Source organism: Thunnus albacares, chromosome 6 (assembly GCF_914725855.1).
Source record: "Thunnus albacares chromosome 6, fThuAlb1.1, whole genome shotgun sequence".
In the NCBI taxonomy this organism is placed as follows: domain Eukaryota; kingdom Metazoa; phylum Chordata; class Actinopteri; order Scombriformes; family Scombridae; genus Thunnus; species Thunnus albacares.
This window is the reverse complement of record NC_058111.1, coordinates 14,363,448-14,383,366: the sequence shown is the minus strand read 5'-3', so window position 1 is coordinate 14,383,366 and position 19,919 is coordinate 14,363,448. Positions and strand designations below refer to the sequence as shown.

General features: G+C 39.5%; 1 protein-coding gene across 5 annotated transcripts in view; it reads left to right on the top strand.

Moving 5' to 3' along the window:
• LOC122983497 (muscleblind-like protein 1) overlaps nucleotides 1-19,622 on the top strand; it is a 68,318-nt gene extending 48,696 nt beyond the window's left edge. The window contains exons 4-11 of one of the 5 annotated variants that reach the window (XM_044353229.1): nucleotides 5,017-5,235; nucleotides 8,369-8,608; nucleotides 10,828-10,881; nucleotides 11,747-11,897; nucleotides 13,396-13,431; nucleotides 14,295-14,386; nucleotides 14,756-14,829; nucleotides 15,917-19,622. In XM_044353229.1, coding sequence (XP_044209164.1) covers nucleotides 5,017-5,235; nucleotides 8,369-8,608; nucleotides 10,828-10,881; nucleotides 11,747-11,897; nucleotides 13,396-13,431; nucleotides 14,295-14,386; nucleotides 14,756-14,812 — 849 coding nt within the window. In that variant the 3' untranslated portion in view covers nucleotides 14,813-14,829; nucleotides 15,917-19,622. The remainder of the gene's footprint in view (nucleotides 1-5,016; nucleotides 5,236-8,368; nucleotides 8,609-10,827; nucleotides 10,882-11,746; nucleotides 11,898-13,395; nucleotides 13,432-14,294; nucleotides 14,387-14,755; nucleotides 14,830-15,916) is intronic. The other 4 variants (XM_044353233.1, XM_044353231.1, XM_044353232.1 and 1 more) reach the window with 4 other exon arrangements.
• Nucleotides 19,623-19,919: the final 297 nt, after the last annotated feature.

Genomic DNA, 19,919 nt, shown 5'->3' with positions numbered 1-19,919 from the left:
CATAGACTGCAGATGTGCACATGTATAAACATTTACAGGTAGCACTTGTGCTCTTCACACAGGATGCACAAAATGTTCATTTTAGAAATGTACAGGGCCCTGTTTGATTTCCTGAGGCTGGTTTAAAATTCACTTTTAACTCCAGATACAATTTAAGATAAATTCGAGGAAAATAAAGTTTATTATCTGCAGATCCTGCTTTTATTGGGTATGATAACATTGTACTCACCAAAGTAATTGCTGAGATCTCAGAACACTGCAGCATTGTTAAAAATAAGTCAGACAGGGCAAAGAAAACACAAGTGATCAGACAATCATGCTGGTTGTAAACAAGCTGAAAGTCTAGTTTAGCTACCACTTTATTTGGAAGTGAAACCTTAAGTAAGCGTACCCGTATTATCTCTAATAATCCCTCATTGCGCATGAAAACTATGAGTTTGCACAACTACAGGCAAGTATTTCAGTCAAAAGTGAACCAGGATGCTGACAGTTTATGCAATAATTTTACCATTTGCCTTTGTTTTCTCTTTCAAATGATTTTGAATAACCTGTATGATCAGCTCACACTCAAGTTTGTTCTCTGTTTGGACTTACTTTTAGCAATGTGGGCACATTCTCAAGTCTCTGCAATAATTTTGGGGAGTACAATGTTATCACTGAAGTAGGAAATAAAACTCAAGTTGTAATAAATTTAATTTTCACAATAAAAAGTAAAATACCTATACATGATGAAATAGGCGAGACAATAAAATAAAAGCTGTACATTTAGAAAATGACTTCAAATTTAGTTTGCAATAAATCAAAGAGATAAACTTGGCTGAAGGTTTCTGTTGCCAAAGCAATAGAACTAAAGTGCCATGTCAGCATCATATGATCAGCATTCAGCCAATTATATATCTGCTTATGTTTGCTTTCATTTCGAGTTAAACTCAGCCAAGATTATCAAAAAAATTCTACAACTCCGTTTGAAGCACTTATTTAGCTGGATCAGTATTAACTGGTATTTCATTTGAATGTGGAAGCTCATTCTTGGCCCCAGACACAGTTATTAGACAAAAGAAAAAACTATGTAAATATAATGTAAAGATAGATCAGTTTACTACCTTTTTACCAGAAAAAACTTCTTTGTCAGAATGGAGATTGCACACTAAGAAAACTAAAAAGCTGATATTCACTCCATTTACAGTAAGATAATTAACATGACGTTAGCTTGGATCAAACAAGAAATGCTAGATGAGCAGGACCCAGATATAAGATACTGATCGCTGTGGAATTTTTTTATACAGTGATCAATAAAGTATCATATTATCATTACACAATCACTGACACACCCGCAAATCCATGCATGCCCACCGATTCACACACACACACACACACACACACACACACACACACACGCAGTAAATTATACCAGAAATTGCTTTGTAGTGATGCTGCATGCTCCAAGGATCTTCAAGGTGATGGCCGGAGCCCCAGTCAGCTGGTTCAAATGAATGTTTCCCTGGCTGGTCCATGAGACCGTACAGAGTCAGTGAGACCTGTCAGTCAGGCTTGAAGTAATTCCTCTGTCTTCTCCTCCATCCCTTTATGTTTAAGTGAGAGCAGTGGAGTGAATTTGTCTCACACTATTCAAAAGAGCTTCAGATGCTGCATGCTTGGACACACACACACACACACACACACACACACACACACACACACACTACATACCTAAGTCACTTTTGGGGACAACACATTGACTTAAATTCATTTCCTGTAGACTTACTGTAACCCTAACCCTAACCACTACTTGCCTAACCTTAATGCTTACAGTACCTTAACCTTAACCTAACCCTAACCTTAACCACTGACCCAAAAATAAGCTTTTTCCTAATTGGGGACACAGGTTTTGTCCCCAATTGGACAAACCGTCCCTAATTAATTGGTCTTTAGTCTGAAATTTCCCGAAAGTCCCTGAAAGTAGGCTAAGTCAGAAACACACATGCACACACATACACACACACACGCGTGCACACTTAGCTGATGGCTTATCACCCTTATCTGGGAAAGAGGTGCAGAGTCGAGAGGCCCATTGAGAGGAACAGAGGAAACCATGAAAGGGTTTAAAGAAGCAATAGATCTCACTAGGACTGCAAAGCCTTCCTTTTCTGTTCATGTCATGGGGAGAGAGAAAGTAAGAAGAGCAAAGGAGGAGGAAGACAGGCTGACAGAGAAGGACACAGCAGAAGAAGAAAGGGAGGACTGAGAGAGAGGCAGGGAGAGATAAATGGACAGAGTAAAGACAGGTAGGCAAAGTGAAGGAGATAGGACGACAGCAGCAAGAAGAGATGGCTTTAGTCTTGCGCTACAAAGAAAAGTCAAGAAAACAGAGCCATGTTGTGTGCAAAGGGAACAAAGGGTAAGACCGGGTATACTAGGCTTTCCAGGAATCCTTCCTGCTCAGACTGTCTTCCTCCCTCCCTCCCATGTGTCTTTAGCTCAGTTTCCTGCCCCCATCCTCGGCATCTCTACCACATTTTATCTGTTACTCTCCCACTTTTTTTTGTCTATAGCCGTGCCCCCTTGCTCTACGTGCGTAGGAGAGTGATTTCATTTCACGCATGGAACTGTGCAGAGGGTGAAGTAATTAGGGTCCATTACAGCTGGCTGTGAGTGATGGTGCTCCTGATGCTTTTTATTACAGAGTCAACGTCAGCGGACAGCCCACATTACAATTATATCTATTTACAGGACTGTGTCAGTCATTCACTCGCTCACTCACTCACTCACTCACTCCCTCACTCGCTCACTCACTCACTCACTCACTCACTCACTCACTCACTCACTCGCTCACTCACTCACTCACTCACTCACCTCATGATCTTCGGTGCACTTGTTTGGTGCAGACACAAAGTGAATAACTTAAAATGAAAAATAAATGGTGAAATAAAAAAAAGTAAAAAACACAAACACAACAAGGGAAAAGCATTCCAGTGCTGTCTTACTTCTGTAGACGGATTTATTACCATGTATGGGCAGGAGGTAGCCGAGTGCTGAAAAGTTTGATGCACCATAACAAACAAAGTTAAATTTTCAATATTTCTTACATAATTTATTTGTTTATTTCAATTTTTAACTTACTATATTTGTGGTGTGTTGTATTGTGTATTATTACTTTTAACTGCCTGATTTTACATTTTTTATAACAAGCACATTTGTAGTCCCAAAATATTTTAAACCTGATTTACCTATGTAAAGCACATTGTCACTTTGTTTTTAAAGGTGCTGCACAGTTAAGGTCCATTACTAAATTAAATCTTACAATTTTTAGAAACATGCATATTTTACATTCAGATTTAAAAAATGGATAAAGCATGAATGCACTGCATAAGATAAACAGGGCATAAGATATTGTAAATGAAGGCCTTAGATTCAAAATATGTGAATAAGCTTGGTACTATGAATTTGAGTGGCAAAAAATGATTATAGAACAACTTTAAAGACTGTGTCAGTTATTGGCTCTGTGGTCGGATATGTCCAAGCTTGAAATCACAGGAGCGTTTAACACTGGTTAAAAAAACATTACATTACTTGCAAGAGCATGACATTGAAACCCAGCTCTAGATGATCACATTGCTTTTGATCTTCCATAATTCATAAAAAGCAAGTTGTTCAGTCTCACTCAGATAATACCTCCATAGCAATCGGTTGTCACATAAAAATGTGGGGCGAAAAAGTTATCTTTGATCTTAAAGTGTGTGATCTAAATTTTGATTGATGTGTATTTGCAGTGTGTATCTTGTATGATGTGCTTTTTCAATCTGGATTCAGGGCATTTAAAATGGGGAATCTTTACTGCATAACTATAAGATGTCACTGTTGCAATACGAAATGCTGACAGGAAGCATGAAGAGTCCAAATTTTCTTTTTCTACTGTGTGATTCATTCAACATAACTGAGGAATCTGCATTGTCATATCATTGTTATTCAGAGCAAAGTGAGGAAATATTTCTGAAATGACCATGAGCACGCTCGCAAACTTTAACAGGATGACATCATTACATTGTTAAAACCTCATGACTCTGAGTCTTTTCAATGACATCATACCCACTTCATCCCAACCATGAGCTATGATATCTGAGCACCTTGAGAGAAACATGTCTATTTTTCCAGAGCACTTTGTGATAGGACATAATTCTCCAGACATTCCCGAGGGCAGCACTGGAAGAATTAGAAAGTCCATGCCATTTTTCTTGATTTTCTGAGTCATCTCAGAGCTGCAAGGAGGTTTTGGGAGGAATGTAGCTGTCCAGCCCTGGCTGCTGCTGCTTTATTACTCACTGTGTCGTGTTGGCAGGGGCTCAAGAGACAGTCCTCAGACTGGGGCTGAGGTCAGGAACGTGCAGGGAAAACTTGCAGCGGACTGTGTCAGCTAGCATACTCCTTAGTCTCCTTCTCAGAGAAAGTCAGAGGGATCTGTAGCAAGGATGTTTCCTATTTCAAACTCCAGCACGACACATAAAGGTTGTTGCCCCCCTCTTGCAGGTACACACAGCTTGATGTCCCTCATCCTTATTACTCCTATATGTGTGTGATCTTTGGTGTATGAAGCGTGTGATTCCATCTGATCCTTGTGGGGAGTATGTGACACCACATACAGAGCCTAGACCTCCCTTATGTGTTACTGCAAATAAAAGACAAGCAGCCATCAAAGAAGACACATTCTTCTTTCTCAGATCTGCGCCCATTAATTGTCTATTTTTGCCATCTTGTTCTTTCCATATCCCCAGCCACAGTTCCTATCCTTTGCTTGGCTGTTTTTAATTGCATACATGTCTTATTTCACCATCTACTGTCATATATCTTCAAGGGGAATATGAGTAGGAGTGAGGAAGGATGGCATTATACTTATTGATAGATATAATTAAATATGCAACATTTTTATATATATAGACTTAGTTGGTAATCTGAAGGAGATCATTTTGTGTAAATTTTGCCCGACATTGACCAGCTCTCTCATTTTGCATGTGCCCACAGCCCATGTTTTCAGTCACACCCAGCCTTGCAACCAATGCCAATACTGCTGCGGCAGCGGCCGCTGCATTTAACCCCTACCTTGGCCCTGTGTCGCCCGGCCTGATGCCCGCTGATATCTTGCCCAGCGCCCCAGTACTGGTCACCAGCAACCCCAGTGTCCCTGTACCAGCTGCTGCTGCTGCTGCTGCACAGAAACTCATGAGGACAGACAGACTGGAGGTGAGAAACACACACACATTTACACACACACACACAGATGCAGGTATAAATGGAGAAAATATGACCGCATTAGCACATATGCACACACACCACAGATCACACAGATGCAAGGATTTGCATAATTATTTTGTCACTCTCATATCAGTCACAGATTAAAAGATAGATTATTAAAACTCTAGTAAACACTGCACCCGATGAGAATCTTTTTCCCAGCTATGCAAACAGATTGGGCTTTGAAATGAGGGACTGTGTCTATTTGAATATTAAAGGCATGGGTTGGAAAGTCTTGCCTCAACAGTTTCTGTTTGTAGACTTTAATTATGTATCTGGTACACACTTTCTGTTACAGTAACTACATCCTATTACCATAACACAGTCATTACCCAGACTTAAGCAAAGAGAAAGAGACATTAATGAGAGTATCTGTCTACAAACATTACCTTAGTCAATGCTGCATTCAATCAACAGGCTGGAGACAGCATTGTTTGGCACAAATTCAAGTTATACTGTGTCAGTGTGTAATTTTCAGAGAAATCTTTAATTCTCCTATGAAAGCAATCAGTCATTTGAAACCTGATGAGTGCCTCTCCCGTAGCTGTGTTCAGATAATCATTAATTGGACAGTAAGTCAATCTCATCCATTATGCAGCCCCACCCGGGAAACACTTGCAGCGAAATAATGGGGAAATCGTTGGAGGCAGGCAGGAGGCGGGCAAGAACGTTAGGAAGGTTACATTTAAAATGTAACATTGGGTAGCCGGGTAATTAATGGGAGTGAGGCTGAGGAAGTCTCCAGGCCCGATGAACAAGTGGACAACATGCAGAGTGAGGGAATGGGTCAATGACAGGAAAAAGAGATGGAGGGGGAGATAGGAAATCAATTTGTAGACCTGTTGTGGTCATCAGGGGAGGGGTTAGGGCAAGCAGAGACAAAGATAACAGAAATAAAGGAGAAAGTAGTGACTGAATTTCATAGAGGAGTCTTGACGAGTTAGAAGAAGTTACAGAGGTTGAACAAGATCGGAGGCAAGAATCGGTTGTTAGCAGAAGAGGAGCAGTCAGATCTTGATTCAGGCCGAGGATTGAACCAATTGTCTGGCAAAGGATGGATAGCATTGTGCACCAAACTCTGAACAGACAAACAGATATGAAATATTTATTAGCCAAATACAATTATTAACAGTAGAGGCAAATCTGCTCATTTTCAGTGTTTTCCCTTCAAGATATTTAAACCCAGTGGTCAACACGGCCTGTTCTGCTCAGCCTGTGTATCCTATAAAGCTTTTTGATTGGGAAAAATTCAGATCCCAGCCTAATTTGTCAGAAACTAGGTTTACTAAAAATGTCTTAGAAAACAGGGCCAGCCATATTTTAGCTTCTAGTGTGTGTCGTTCAAAATAAACATAGCTGGAATTCTGTGGACTGACACACATACCAGTGAGTAGATATGTTACAGACTATTTCCTTGAGGCTGAGAGAAATTCCTATTTTAGAAGACAATCCTCTCGGCTGTTTTCCTGAGAAATATTTTCCAGGAGTCTTGCGGTCTCTATCTCTTATGTGGCGATACACTGCAGCGTTTCAGCATGCATACACTCATATGTTGCTTACCTGCAACCATGGTGATGTAAATGGCCCAGAGGGACAGTTACCATGGGGACAGAAATATGATTAACAGGCCCTTTATTTGTTTCTCCAACTAAGCACTTTCACTGGGTTAGCTCCCTTTAATGCATGATTAACCACTGTTAAGAGAAACACACTGATCCACACCTGGTGCAGAGAGAACATCAAATTGCTTCCATTTAGCCTTCCCTCTCTTCAGTAATTTTTAACCATGCCAGCCACACTCACTCGATCACCAAAGACTCTCACTCTCACTCCTTGATCCCCATCTCTCTGTCCTTTACTCCCTATTCATCAACCACTCTTACATTTTCCTTTCCTCTCCCTTGTTTCCTTCCTCCCTCACCCGCCTCTCCAACATCTGCCTGACAACAAGGCAGTCTCTTTTTTTCTTTTTTTAAATAAGACCAGTAGCAGCCATGGTGATGGTGGCAGTGGTGGGGAATTAATGTGTGTGTGTGTGTGTGTGTGTGTGTGTGTGTGTGTTCACATTCGTATGTGAGAGAGGCACATAAGAGCAAAGAAGAGACAGACAGAGAGAGAATCGTACCCCATCGCTCACACAGATCAGCGATTGCGGATGATGAGCTGTCATGACAGGAGACAGAGCAGGGTTAGTCTGTAGATAACGGTGCTGGTGGCCTTTTGTCTGGCAGCCGGTCCACCACAAATCAAATGCTTTATGCATGCAGACAGTGAGACCGGTAAACAGACATTTGGTAAATGGCTTGTTCTATCAAAATAACTGATAAATTGATACAACGTACCATGAAATTACATTTCATTTGGTGGAGGATAGGATTCAGACTCAGCGGTGGCTGACTGTGCTCAAACGGAGATCTTAAGTTATTGCACAGCTCTTTAAGTGTCAAAATTTCATTTTGAGGGAAAAAAAAAACGCTGTCTCATAATTTATATGTGCAGCCACCTTGTGTGTGTGTGTGTGTGTCTGTAAACGTGTGTGTGTGTGTGTGTGTGTGTGTGTGTGTGTGTGTGTGTGTGTGTGTGTGTGTGTGTGTGGGTTGGTGATTACGTCAGCTACAGCCTCCTTTGAGGGTAACCAGTCTCATATTTCCCATGAGCCTCATTGAGCCCCTACATTCAGGCTGAGGCAATCAGTATCTCAACTGCTCATGCAGATGCTGCCCCCTTCTGTCTTTCTCAGGAAGAACAACAACACAGCTCATTTGAATAATGGATAAATGTTGTGTGATTGATGAGTCTGTAAATGCTGGTTACGGTCTGTTCTGCTTATCAATCAGCAGTAATGGCCGGACCTGTCATTAAGATTGGTTAGCAATGTCTGTTAAAGTGATTGTCAAGTTCTGAAATGACTGAATAGATTGATTACTTCATCAAATGTGAAGTTAAGTGAACAACAACTTCATAATGTGTGTGTGTGAGAGTCTTGTATTTGCATGGATTTATGTGTGTTTTGGCGTTATGATCAAATTCTTATCTTCAAGTTAACAAAATAAAAGTAGTAAAATGTGTGTTTGTGCACCAGGTATGTCGGGAATACCAGCGTGGCAACTGCACACGTGGAGAGAATGACTGTCGCTTTGCCCATCCTTCAGATAGTACTATGATTGACACCAACGACAACACAGTCACTGTGTGTATGGACTACATTAAGGGCCGCTGCTCTAGGGAGAAGTGCAAGTACTTTCACCCTCCGGCTCACCTGCAGGCCAAGATCAAAGCCGCTCAACACCAAGTCAACCAGGCTGCAGCTGCTGCAGCCATGGTAGGTATCTGTCCAGAGATTACACCACCAAGAGGGACTCAAGCTGAGGAACATCTACTTTATTATAACACTTTCAGCCCTGTGCAGCAAGAGGAATTACTATAAATTAAAACAAATTAAATGTAATCTAGAGTAGAGTTTATATAGTTATTTCAACACTATCTTATGTGATGACCTAAAACATATTAATGTGGGCTCTACTACAATAAGGGCTCAATAAACATGATGTGGGTGATTCTATGAGGGTATGAAGCACAAACAGTGTAGCACAATCACTCATATTCAGTTCTCACAGACAGAGTTTTCTGAGTCAACATCTCCTACCCTGTGCCTTTACTCAAGCTCCCAGCACACATTTCAGACTCCACTGTTGACCTAATACACACTAAGAAAGATATGGAGTCAATGCGTGCTTTATTAGCAGCAGGCTGTAGTGATCGTGCTAGTATGTGACTGAGCCTGCTGCTCCCCTGCCCTGCTCCTCCTCCTCCTCGTTTTGCTGCTTTGTTAGTTCTATATTTTGCTGTCGTTCACAGTCGATATGGACATTTGTGCTGAGAAGAAAACTGTGAGGACTATTAAGTGATAATGCAGTGTTTATTTTCTTTGAAGAGACACAATGATAATTGCTCAAAATTCAAGTCATTACATGAAGCCAAAACAGAGCTAACATGATTAGGTTAATTCCCTGCTTTGATAATAGTGTTTAGATAAATACTTAAGATTGGTCTTCAAAATATTTGATGTAGTGACAAGATTAAAGGGTAACTTCACATTTTTTCAAGTTATCTTAATACAAAACGTATATGCACACAGGATATGTTGAGTAGATGTATGAGTTCTTGGCCGCTCTAATCTCTCCTCCTGTCCATACTGGCCATGACGAGATTCCTTCCTAAAATGACCACACAACAGATGAGGGACAAAATCCACAGTCCTTGTTCTGAGCAAAAATGCACTCTCATGTTCAGCTGGAACTAACCTGAGTCCGTCTGAGTTAAATCAATAGGTATCTTCCAAAATTGCAGTCTTTTCAGCACAGAGTTCCCTCTTTATTTTTCCTCAGATAGCTGCAGTAGAGGGATACTGTAGTAACACAGATATGGCATTTAATACTAAAAAGACTGTAACTTTGGAACACACCCACTTATTTTGGCTTACTCACTGAGTAAGCGCAACTGCCGAAACCTCCTATTTGCTTCAGCTGAACTATAAATCACAGTTTTTGCACCAAAGGAGGACTGGGGATTTTGTCTGAGATCTCCTACATAAGGAAGAAGTCGCTTTTCAGCCAGTATGGAGAGGAGGAATGATTACAGCTACTAACTAACTCTTCCAGCATACATATGGTGTGATTACTACTTTAAGACAGGCTTCAAACCTATTCTTTAATTCCTTTAATCTCATTTCATGGTGACAGTGCTACTTTCACAATGTGCCTACAAATTAGGACCAAATTATCTTCATGAGCTTCATAATTACATTCTAATTTGATCATAATTCATAAATGAGCGAATAAAAAAAATATTCTAGTATATTTAAAAGCACATAATAAAATGCTTTGGTGTTTTGGAGGCTTTATATTTAAGTAGGTAATTATAACAATGTTTCTGATACACTATATCAACAGTAATTGTGACAACTTAATACCAGTTATTCATAATTATGATTTATGGCCCTAGTGCAATGAGATATTCTGGCCAGTTGATGGTAATCCCATCATAGTTGGGAACATGGGTAATTGAGAGTTGGAGCCTGAGTTAGGATCAGTTTAGTTTCATAGCGTCATTTGCCACAACCGTGTCACCCCTTTAGTATCTGAGACAGGGGCTTTTCTGTTAGGATTTTTCTGAATTCAACAACTGGCTTAACTGGCTTCTCCTCCTGTCTGCAGTATTCGTCAGAACATCATTGCAATCAAACTTACACTTCACTAAACAAAATTCTTTTCTGACAATATATGATATCAAGGCCCATAATTCTTTTTAGTAACCCTACAGCCATTAATGTGCATGCCCTAGTCTTGTTATTGTTGTATATTGCATTCCAATGATTTGTTTTTTTATTTGTTTGTTTTTTTTTATTTGTTTGTTTGTTTTTTCTCACCAACCCACACTGCACTGCTGCCCCCATGATGCACCTCCGCTTGCTGGTTTATGTTAATGCGCTTGAACCCCATTGGCCCATTGCCATCATGTGCTCGCTGCCTGCTAATTAAGACTCAGTCGGCTGTCAAATCACTGAAGCGACCCCTCGACGCAACTTTTGACCTGGTACTATGACCTTTCACCTTTTAGCTTGGCATGTAGCTGTGGTGTAGTAGATATAATTTAATTGTTCTGGCTAAAATAAAGTAGAAATTTAATTGACTGAACTGAGGAAACACTGAGGGGTGATGAACTGATTGCCACAAGCTGTTATATTTGTTGCATACAAATTTTTTATAAAATACCAATTGAATCGTAAATCAAGACAACAGAGAAGAAACACTTTTTCACTATCAATGATCAGTTCATCACCTCATATGAGTCTCAAAGGCATATAATTGGTTGCATGATGTGACTGTAAATGTAAATATTTTAGTTTCTAATATGATATAGTAGTCTTTGCATGATCTTGTCACTTCCCATACTGCATGTGTAATTGTTAAAGAGGTGTCGTGACAGACTTAACATGGCTTATAGTGTACTATTATCATGGAGCGAGCAGTGCAGCTTTCCCTAACTACATCATTTCTGTTGATGGTCCAACAATCAGTACTATAAAACTTGTATTAAAGCTGAAAGTGTAGTTAGCCCCTCTTTGCAAAAGCCTCTAGTTATGCCTTAGACTGCAGAATTGGTATGTTTTGAATTGTTCAAGATCATAAGGTTCATGAAATTGTGCTGAGGACTGTTTTTGTTGTCATCACTAGCAAGATAGATGTCACAGTTTGTCAGCTAGCACCACTGTCCTGTCCTGCTCTGACAGCGGTAGTGTAGTCCACTGCTTGCTTGCCAGTGTTTGTAATAGCTGTTTGGAGGGGCAACTTTATCTTCTAACGAAGTTCTTTCTTCTCTCTGTCCTGAATGTCACTGCTACCATCCTTTGATTTCCCTCACTTCCCATTCCTTTATTTTGGCGTTGTCCCCTCATCAGGGGCTCCCTCCCGTCTTGCCTCCTTTACCAAAGAGACCTGCACTTGAAAAAGCCAACGGTGCCACCACTATGTTCAATGCTGGCGTATTCCATTACCAACAGGCCCTGGCCAACATGCAGTTTCAGCAGCAGGCTGCCTTCATACCATCAGGTAAGGCCTGATCCTTCTTCAGCCCATATTTGTGGCAGTGATCGCATCGCTATTGGCTGTCAAAGCACACGTAGTTTCTCACAAAACTCCCTGATTATGTTTTGGCATCAGCAGTGAATGATTATGTGATTTCATTGTTGGTGACAAGGTGGAAAATTTTATTTGCATGAACGTAATTGCGCATGATTGTACAGTAATTACATAGGTCAGAAGTGTGTTTGCATGTGTGTGTGTGGGGGGGTGAGGGGGGGGCATAAAGTCAGAGTTGTGTTGTTTAGATACTATGACTGCTATTTTCTGTATATATAAACATGTAGCGCAGTGTATCAACTAATCGAATGACATGCTGTGATAGAATTGGTTGTTGCACCTTCCATAATTAAGGTAGTCTAACAAATCAATTAGAAATGTTGTGTTTATATCAGTATTATTAATGGCTTAAGCTTGTTGAAAAGACTCATTAATACAGGCCTGATAACTGCCTCCTCTTTTATTATCAATTTTTTAGAAGAATATTATCATCAACTGGCTCTTTCTGGCTCTAACTTGTGTATGTAGTGCTTCCTCAGGCTGCATCCCACTCCAACAAATGGCACCAATCAGATAGTCAGGGCAGTCTGACAGGCAAACAAAATAAAAAAAACAAAAAACCTATTACACAGTAGGTGAATCAAATGAGCATTTTTATCAACCCCTCTCTTTTCTGATCTGGATTTTGGCAGCTACACCGTAAGAGGATAATATTCGGAGAGATTTTATGAATACAGTCAAACTGAAACTGTAAAAGTGGATTGGTATTACAGTGGAAATTACACCCTTGATGTACAATGTGTGTGTATGTACATACATATGTGTATATACAGTTTGCACACACACTCCACTCCCACAGAGCTTATTTGAAGTGCTCTTCTCTGGCCACCGCATAGTCATCTTACACTGCGTCCCATATTCTCGTCTGACAGCCTAAGAATAGCCTGCCATCGATTCCCTTCTGTGAGAGATTCGGATACTCAGATCCTCATATGTCCCACGCTATTGGACTGTCAGGTCACTGCAACACACTTTGAGGATTTTGAAAGCAGGTCATTCAAGAGTACCACTGTGCAAACAGCTCTTAACGCTGCAGACAGGAAAATGGGACCACTGGCAGTGTTTCATTTGCCCTTCCGTTTAATGGAGCAGCGATAGTTGAACAGTAAAGTGGGACTGGACAGACAACTCTCCTCTCTTAGAGTGTTATACAGTAGCTCAGGCATATGCTTCCTATGCAATATGCTGTGCATGTGTGATCGCAGAAATTGGGATGTGTGAAATGGAATGATTACTTTGTTCAATTATTGATAATCAGTACTGTTACATAATCAGCTATAGCCCTTGTATTGATGCCATGTCCAGGTTAAATCCAATGTTGTCTGACTTTATAACACTTGTAATGGGTTTTCTCGATTTCTTCTCCTCCCTATTCACTCCACTCCCTGTTGCAATGCATGATGGGCAGGCTCGATATTGTGCATGACACCTGCAACAAGTGTTGGTAGGTGCCAGCTTTCCTTACTGATTATCTCTGAGCCCATTTTAGTCACTCACATTTTCATTCAACTCTCCACATAATGTGAGCACATTCTCCATTTTTAGACTTTGATATTTACACCAAAACTATGTAGTCTCTCCTTTGTGCAATCGAACATGTGGCTGACAAAATAATTTGTGTAATTTCAATTGGAAGTCATGTGTTTTATTATTCTCTGCAATATATTGTTGTATGAATCCCTTTTTGCTCTGCCACAGGTCTGTCTGTCACCTAATACTTGTTGCAGTTCAAAATCCCTTGACCCCTGCTTCATTATACAATACTTCCATCCCAAGCTCTCTAACCTCTAGAGCACCTCATTATACTGTCTGGTTATACATGCCTTATAAACATGAGGGTTATTATTGGTAGTGGAAGTGGTGGTAGAAGTAGTGGCTGTTTAATGTTTGCATTATTTGTTGTAGTAACAGTAGTGATTTGCAATTTTATTGTTTTATGGAAGTAAAAGAAAAGCCAATTAATGAACATGTTCAGTATGAATGCCAAGAAAAAGTTGTTTCCATATGAATTTATAATTTTGGAAAGTACCTTCTTGTCATTCAAATTTGCCAGTTAGCTCCATTACACCCTTTGGTTCTGCTTTTTCTTCCTCTACAGCACATCAGACTATCTCTTAATTCAAATTGACAGAGTAATTGGTGGCAAAAATTTTTAAAAAGTCGCTAGAAAATAGATCTTCTTTTGAGCTATTTACAGATTCTCTCATGTTTATTAGCAGTCTATAGACAGACTTAAAAATGAAGTGTAAACATAAAAAGCTTTAAATCTGCTCTGGTTCAAACGCCTGTGTGATCTTTCCCTCCAAGTACCCATGATGCACGGTGCTACTCCAGTCACTGTGTCTGCAGCCACCACATCTGCCACAAGTGTTCCCTTTGCAACCGCAACAGCCAATCAGGTTTGCTCTTCTCCTGCCTCCTCTCTCTCTTTTTCACTTCTGGTATCAGCTCTGACTTTTCAGTATCTATTAGTTTATTTATTTTTACTCTTATGATTCCCATGTGCCCCTTAATGAAAAATACATGAATGCACATCTCTGATCTTTGTGGGCTTTTGAGAGCATCTGATACTGTGATTACTCAGATACTTATTATGCATATATTTATTATCAATTTAGGTTGAATTAATGACAGAGTGGGTGCTGTTTGTCTTCATTTCAACTGATTTCCCCCTCCTTCTTTGTCCCTCTGTTTGTTTCTCCATCTCCCTCCATCTCTCTCTCTCTCTCTCTTTCTCTGTCTATCTCTCTCTTTTCCCTCTCAATCAGATTCCAATAATATCTGCAGACCATCTGACTAGTCACAAGTATGTGACCCAGATGTAGGAGTCTCAATCAGAACAGTATGTACTGCACCTCTTCCTAACATCTCACATACAGCTTTAGGACCAATACTGTCTGTTACTCTTCACCCAAACAGCCACAATGCAACCTGTGAAGCAATTGCTACAACTGTAGTTCTTGCAGCTGACAAAGCTGTTTGTTAAGGCAGTCACCCATTTATTTATTTATTTTGCAATTTCAAGGAAGATTACACTTAAGTAAAAGATTTCAATTCAGCATTCACTCAGCAGGAAACATGATCGCGAAGCCACCAAACATCTGTTGATTTTCTAAATTTGGCTACTGTGGAAGTTTTTGGGGTCATGCACCATCAAATGTCAGTCTGACTCCTTGCTTCCTTCCTTTGCAGCCACTGTTAGTTTCCCTGCTTCCCTGCAGTGGTAAATGTGTCATAAATTATATTTAGAAAAGAACTAGAGGTTCTGTAGCGATATAATAGAATCCTCTTCACTTTAATCATATGAATATTACCCAATTAATACATGAAAAACTGATTGTGATGTTACATCATTGTGTAATATTAAGGAAACACCAAAAATACATGATTTGCTTGTTCAAACTCAGCCCAATATCCCATCGAATAAACTCGGTGTTGGATAATTCTGCACTTTGTGATTTACTTCCAGTGCCAGCGCAGGAAGTAGTGTGCCCTGTATGTAGTGAGGTGGGAAGTATGGGTGTGCAGGTTGGGTTGGAGGAGTGTGTAGCACATCTGACTTTCATGCAGGAGACCAGAGTTTGTGTCCACTCACACACTTGCAATTAAGCATGACCTCTCCCTAACCAAGTGTGCATCCTGTCCTTTCCTAATCTTTCCCTAAATTTAACCATACCATAATTGTCATGCAGAAAACGAGAATAAAAAAATGTTGACATTGACCGTAAAAAAAACACTGGGGTTGAAGGTAAATCAGGGTTTAAAAATCATCCTATATTGATGTTTTGTCTACCGGCTTGAAACCTTGCCTGTGATGTGAAATCAGGAGCCGATTTCAAGGCAATAAGAAACGTCTCAACTAAGCTTTGTTATGACTTGTCCCTGTGATTCGAATCTAATTCTGCGGTCTTTTGTGATCTTCTTTCCAGATGGAACTGGAGTGTGCTGGTGTCAAGTCCAAGATTAGCGGTCACCCTTCATGCCTGTAACATCGAGAGCAAAACGAAGAACCGACTCTGAATTGGTTTGGGATAAATCTGCATGTTAACATAGGAGGCACAGTTTGTTAGGGTTGTTTTCATGTGTACTTCATGCACACTATTACACAACTACAGAAGAGAACATCATTTACATTAAAAGACTGCCTTTCACTCTGTAGAGGCAACTTACCTTTATTCACCGGACACACTTTGAATGTTAACATGAGGTAAATGTGTGGCGCAGTCATCAAATCGGCTGGATTGGTACGTCCATTGACCAAGAATCATGACTTCTTTTGTTCGTCCGTTCATTGGTTGTTGGTCTTTGACCTAAATGTGTTCATTTGTTTACACAAAGGTGCACCTTGTATTTCAGTTGAGGTAAAAGAAACGAATAATCTGACTGAATCACATATGCATGCACAATGATTTTGTTATGTATAATTTTATTTTGTTAAACCAGTGATAAGGGAAATTACAAGAGTGCACTCAGAGGCAAAATAGCAACTGAATGTCTGTGAGGTGTCTTTCAAACCTTTGTAGCCTATCTTTCTATCTCTTAAGCACATGTCTTTAACCTTGCAGGCATCCCTGTAAAGTGCCATACATCTCAAAATACATGAATGGTATTTAAGCAGTGTTACAAAGTGTTAAACTCAACAATTCCCTTTAATATTTTCTCTCTTGGACAGCATGTAGTGTCCATTGTTGTGACCTGTCATTACCTGTGATTCCCAGTAGCGCCACTGCTGAATAGATTTCCTTCCCCAGATTTTCTGCTATCCTCAAATCTTCTACTGAATGAATGAATTGCTTTTTAATTTTTTTTTCCTCTTGTCAATGTCAGACAGGAAATGACTGGAACTGTTCTGACACAGATCTTTCCACGATCATAAGTCTATTGACTCTAAAAGTCAGATGAGTTGTAAAGAAGGGTCTTGGCCTGCACGAGAGACCAAAGACTCTCCCAATGATGAAGACATGATGATGAATAGCTGAAATAGGTGAATTGGTATCCAAACTGCTGTGAGACAGAAGTCAAAATCCACCGTGCAACTGGTGATGGATATGTGATTTGTATGACCTGATTTGTTTTTCATTTGTATGGTTATGCATATTTTAAGGCAGATTGTCAAAGTAAATTCCGTGTTGTGTATATAGTCTGACATATTTAAGAATATTTGTTTAATACGTCTACCTGAGAACTGTTTTCAGATTGTCAGCCAAAGTCTTTTTGTGTCACTGTTATTGGATATTGTGGGTAGACTAGTGGGGCTAAATTTCTTAGAAAAGTCTGGGCCGCAATAGCGAGCCCAAAGAAGGATTGGGTGTTTAGAGTAGATCTCTAGAACTCTTTGTTTTTGTTGTGTTCTGGGTGTTCTTCAGGCATATTTAAATGGTGGATAGTACAGGGAAAGTGGCAAGAATATAACGATTGTATTACTCATCCAAAGCCTTAGAATGTACCATCGGGTCAGCACAATGCAACATGCCATTTTGAACCATCCAGTTGCCTAATCCACGCCATATTAACACACACACAGAGCACTATGTAACTGTCACTTTGTTTTTGAGTTTTTCTTAACTTTCTTGTAGTTTTTTCTTTAGACAGGAGTGTTTTATTTGTTTGGATGATATTTTGATATTTAGTTCTGATTTTCAGTTCTGCTTATTATATTTATCTTTCTTATAATGAATATAAGGTAAAGTGTGTGTTTGTGTGTTCCTCATGCACAGTTTCCTGAAATTCCATGTAATGTTAATTTTAGTATGATTATGATTGTAAACACAATATTTTCTACGTTATGCATATTGTTGAACTGTATGCATATTGTTCATTTCTCTAGTCTTTTTGTGTTCTTTGAACAAAGATGTTTTATATGAGTATCTAACAGTGATGAAATAATAGAACAGAGAGGCTAAGTTGTCACTGTGGCAACCGTCGCCGATAACCGAGTAATATTTTAATGATTGTAAGGTTTGTAACTAGTCATATAAGAAAAAAAAAGACTATTATAAAAAATCTAGTTCTTAGATGTTTAGAGTAAAGATGTTATTTTCTACTGTATCCATTTCAAATAGTAACTATTGTTTTAATATTTTTACTCTCCCTGGAAATTGGGCCATGTTGGAAAACAAGCTGCATATTTGATCACTTTTTCGGGGGCGTTGCTGGCGGGGTCAGGTGAACGTGGTGAGTAGAGACGTGAGTCTGCACACTCATCTCTTACTCAGCCAACTGCAAACAACAAGGGTGGGGTGGGGAATCTTGAGGTGATAAAGGTGATAAAGGTTGACTTTTTTGCACTTCTGTACATAGTCAAAAAAGAGAGAATCATGTATATTGAGATCTTATTTTGAATAAAAAAAATAATGTCTATAATGACAAGGAATTTTGCTAGGATAACAAAAAAATCTTATGAAAGGCTGAACAAAATTGCTTGCATCAAAAGGGCACTGAGTTCTCACTCTCCTACCCCTTTCAGAAAAGGCCAAGTGTTGCTCTTCTTTTTTGTCAGCAGCTTGTAGTTTGCCAGGTAACCTTCCGGAGGAGGCGTCCACTACCCTCCAGCGTAAGGGCCTGACTGGGTTTGTCTGGTCCCCTAACCTGCCTGTACTGACAGGTCTGTGTGTCATGGCCACGCCCTCCCAGGCCCAACCAATCACAACACGTCCTGTCTCTTTACTTTACTCAGAGAGGAATGCATGTTAAAGGAAATACATATACAGTTTAAAAAAAAAAATCACGACACAGTAATATTGAATAAGAAAACATGTTACACAGAAAGATGTATTTACAGTATACAATATTCTATCAATGTAATGGAATAAAATATATATAAAAAATACAAAAATAGAATAGTGGTTTATTTAAAAAAAAAAAGATTCCTGAGACTATACTCACAAAAGTTTCACCACTTGGAGAGTTAAAATACATGCAACACAAACACCATAGCTATAAGTATGTTCTTTATGTTTATGTAAGCTGTGCTTCTAGTAGATGAAACTGACCAAACAGGAATGTAGTTCAACATCAGGCAGAATTTAAGTAAACTGATAATTTGCTTTGTGGTTTGGTCATGAACTCGTTAGTTTGGAGTTTTGTCCTGATCATCTTCGTCATCTCTCATCTCCTACAAGCACGCATGCTTACGTTTATGATATGATGTAAACTGAACTTTTTTCGTTTGTTGTTTGTTTTCTCTGCTTGTAGTGCTAATATGATGTATTCTGTCTTCTGCTGCAGTTTGTTTCTGCTTGTTTAACTGTCACAGGCCCTGTGAAAAGATATGTCATGTTTGTCAGCTGGCCACCTCCTCTGAAAAGCACTTGTTGTGAAAACCGCTGATTGCCACAGTCTAAAGCCATAAAATATAATCTCATCCGAATGAAACTTGTGTGAAGAAACCAGAAAGGAAAAAGAGGTGGGAAATTGCTAGTTGGAACATGTTTGCAGGGTTTATATTAACAACAACATCATGTAATAATTGAAGTCATGAATGTAGTTGATATAACTTGTGGTGTGCTGTGCCAACTTTGATGGATGTGTGCGGTTAAGAGAATAGTTGGTGCATTTTTTCACGGGGCCTGCATTGCTATATTTGATTCTTGCTGTTATGAATTTAAAAAAATGAAATAAAAATTTACAAATGAACTGAAGAAACTGCTGAATATGCATTATTTCATATATATGTGGATCGTAGCTAAAGGTTGTTCTGTCTAAGAAAGGACAAGTTTGACATTTTGGGACATACACTTTCTTGCCAAGAGTAAGATAAGAAGGTCAATGCCACTCTCATGTCTGTCCATTCGATTTGAAGTTGGAGCCAGCACATGGTTAGCTTAGATTGGCATAAAGACTGGAAACAACTAGTCTGGCTGTGTCCAAAGATAACAAAATCTGCTCACCAGCACCTCTATAGTTCATCAATTAACATGTTATATCTCGTTT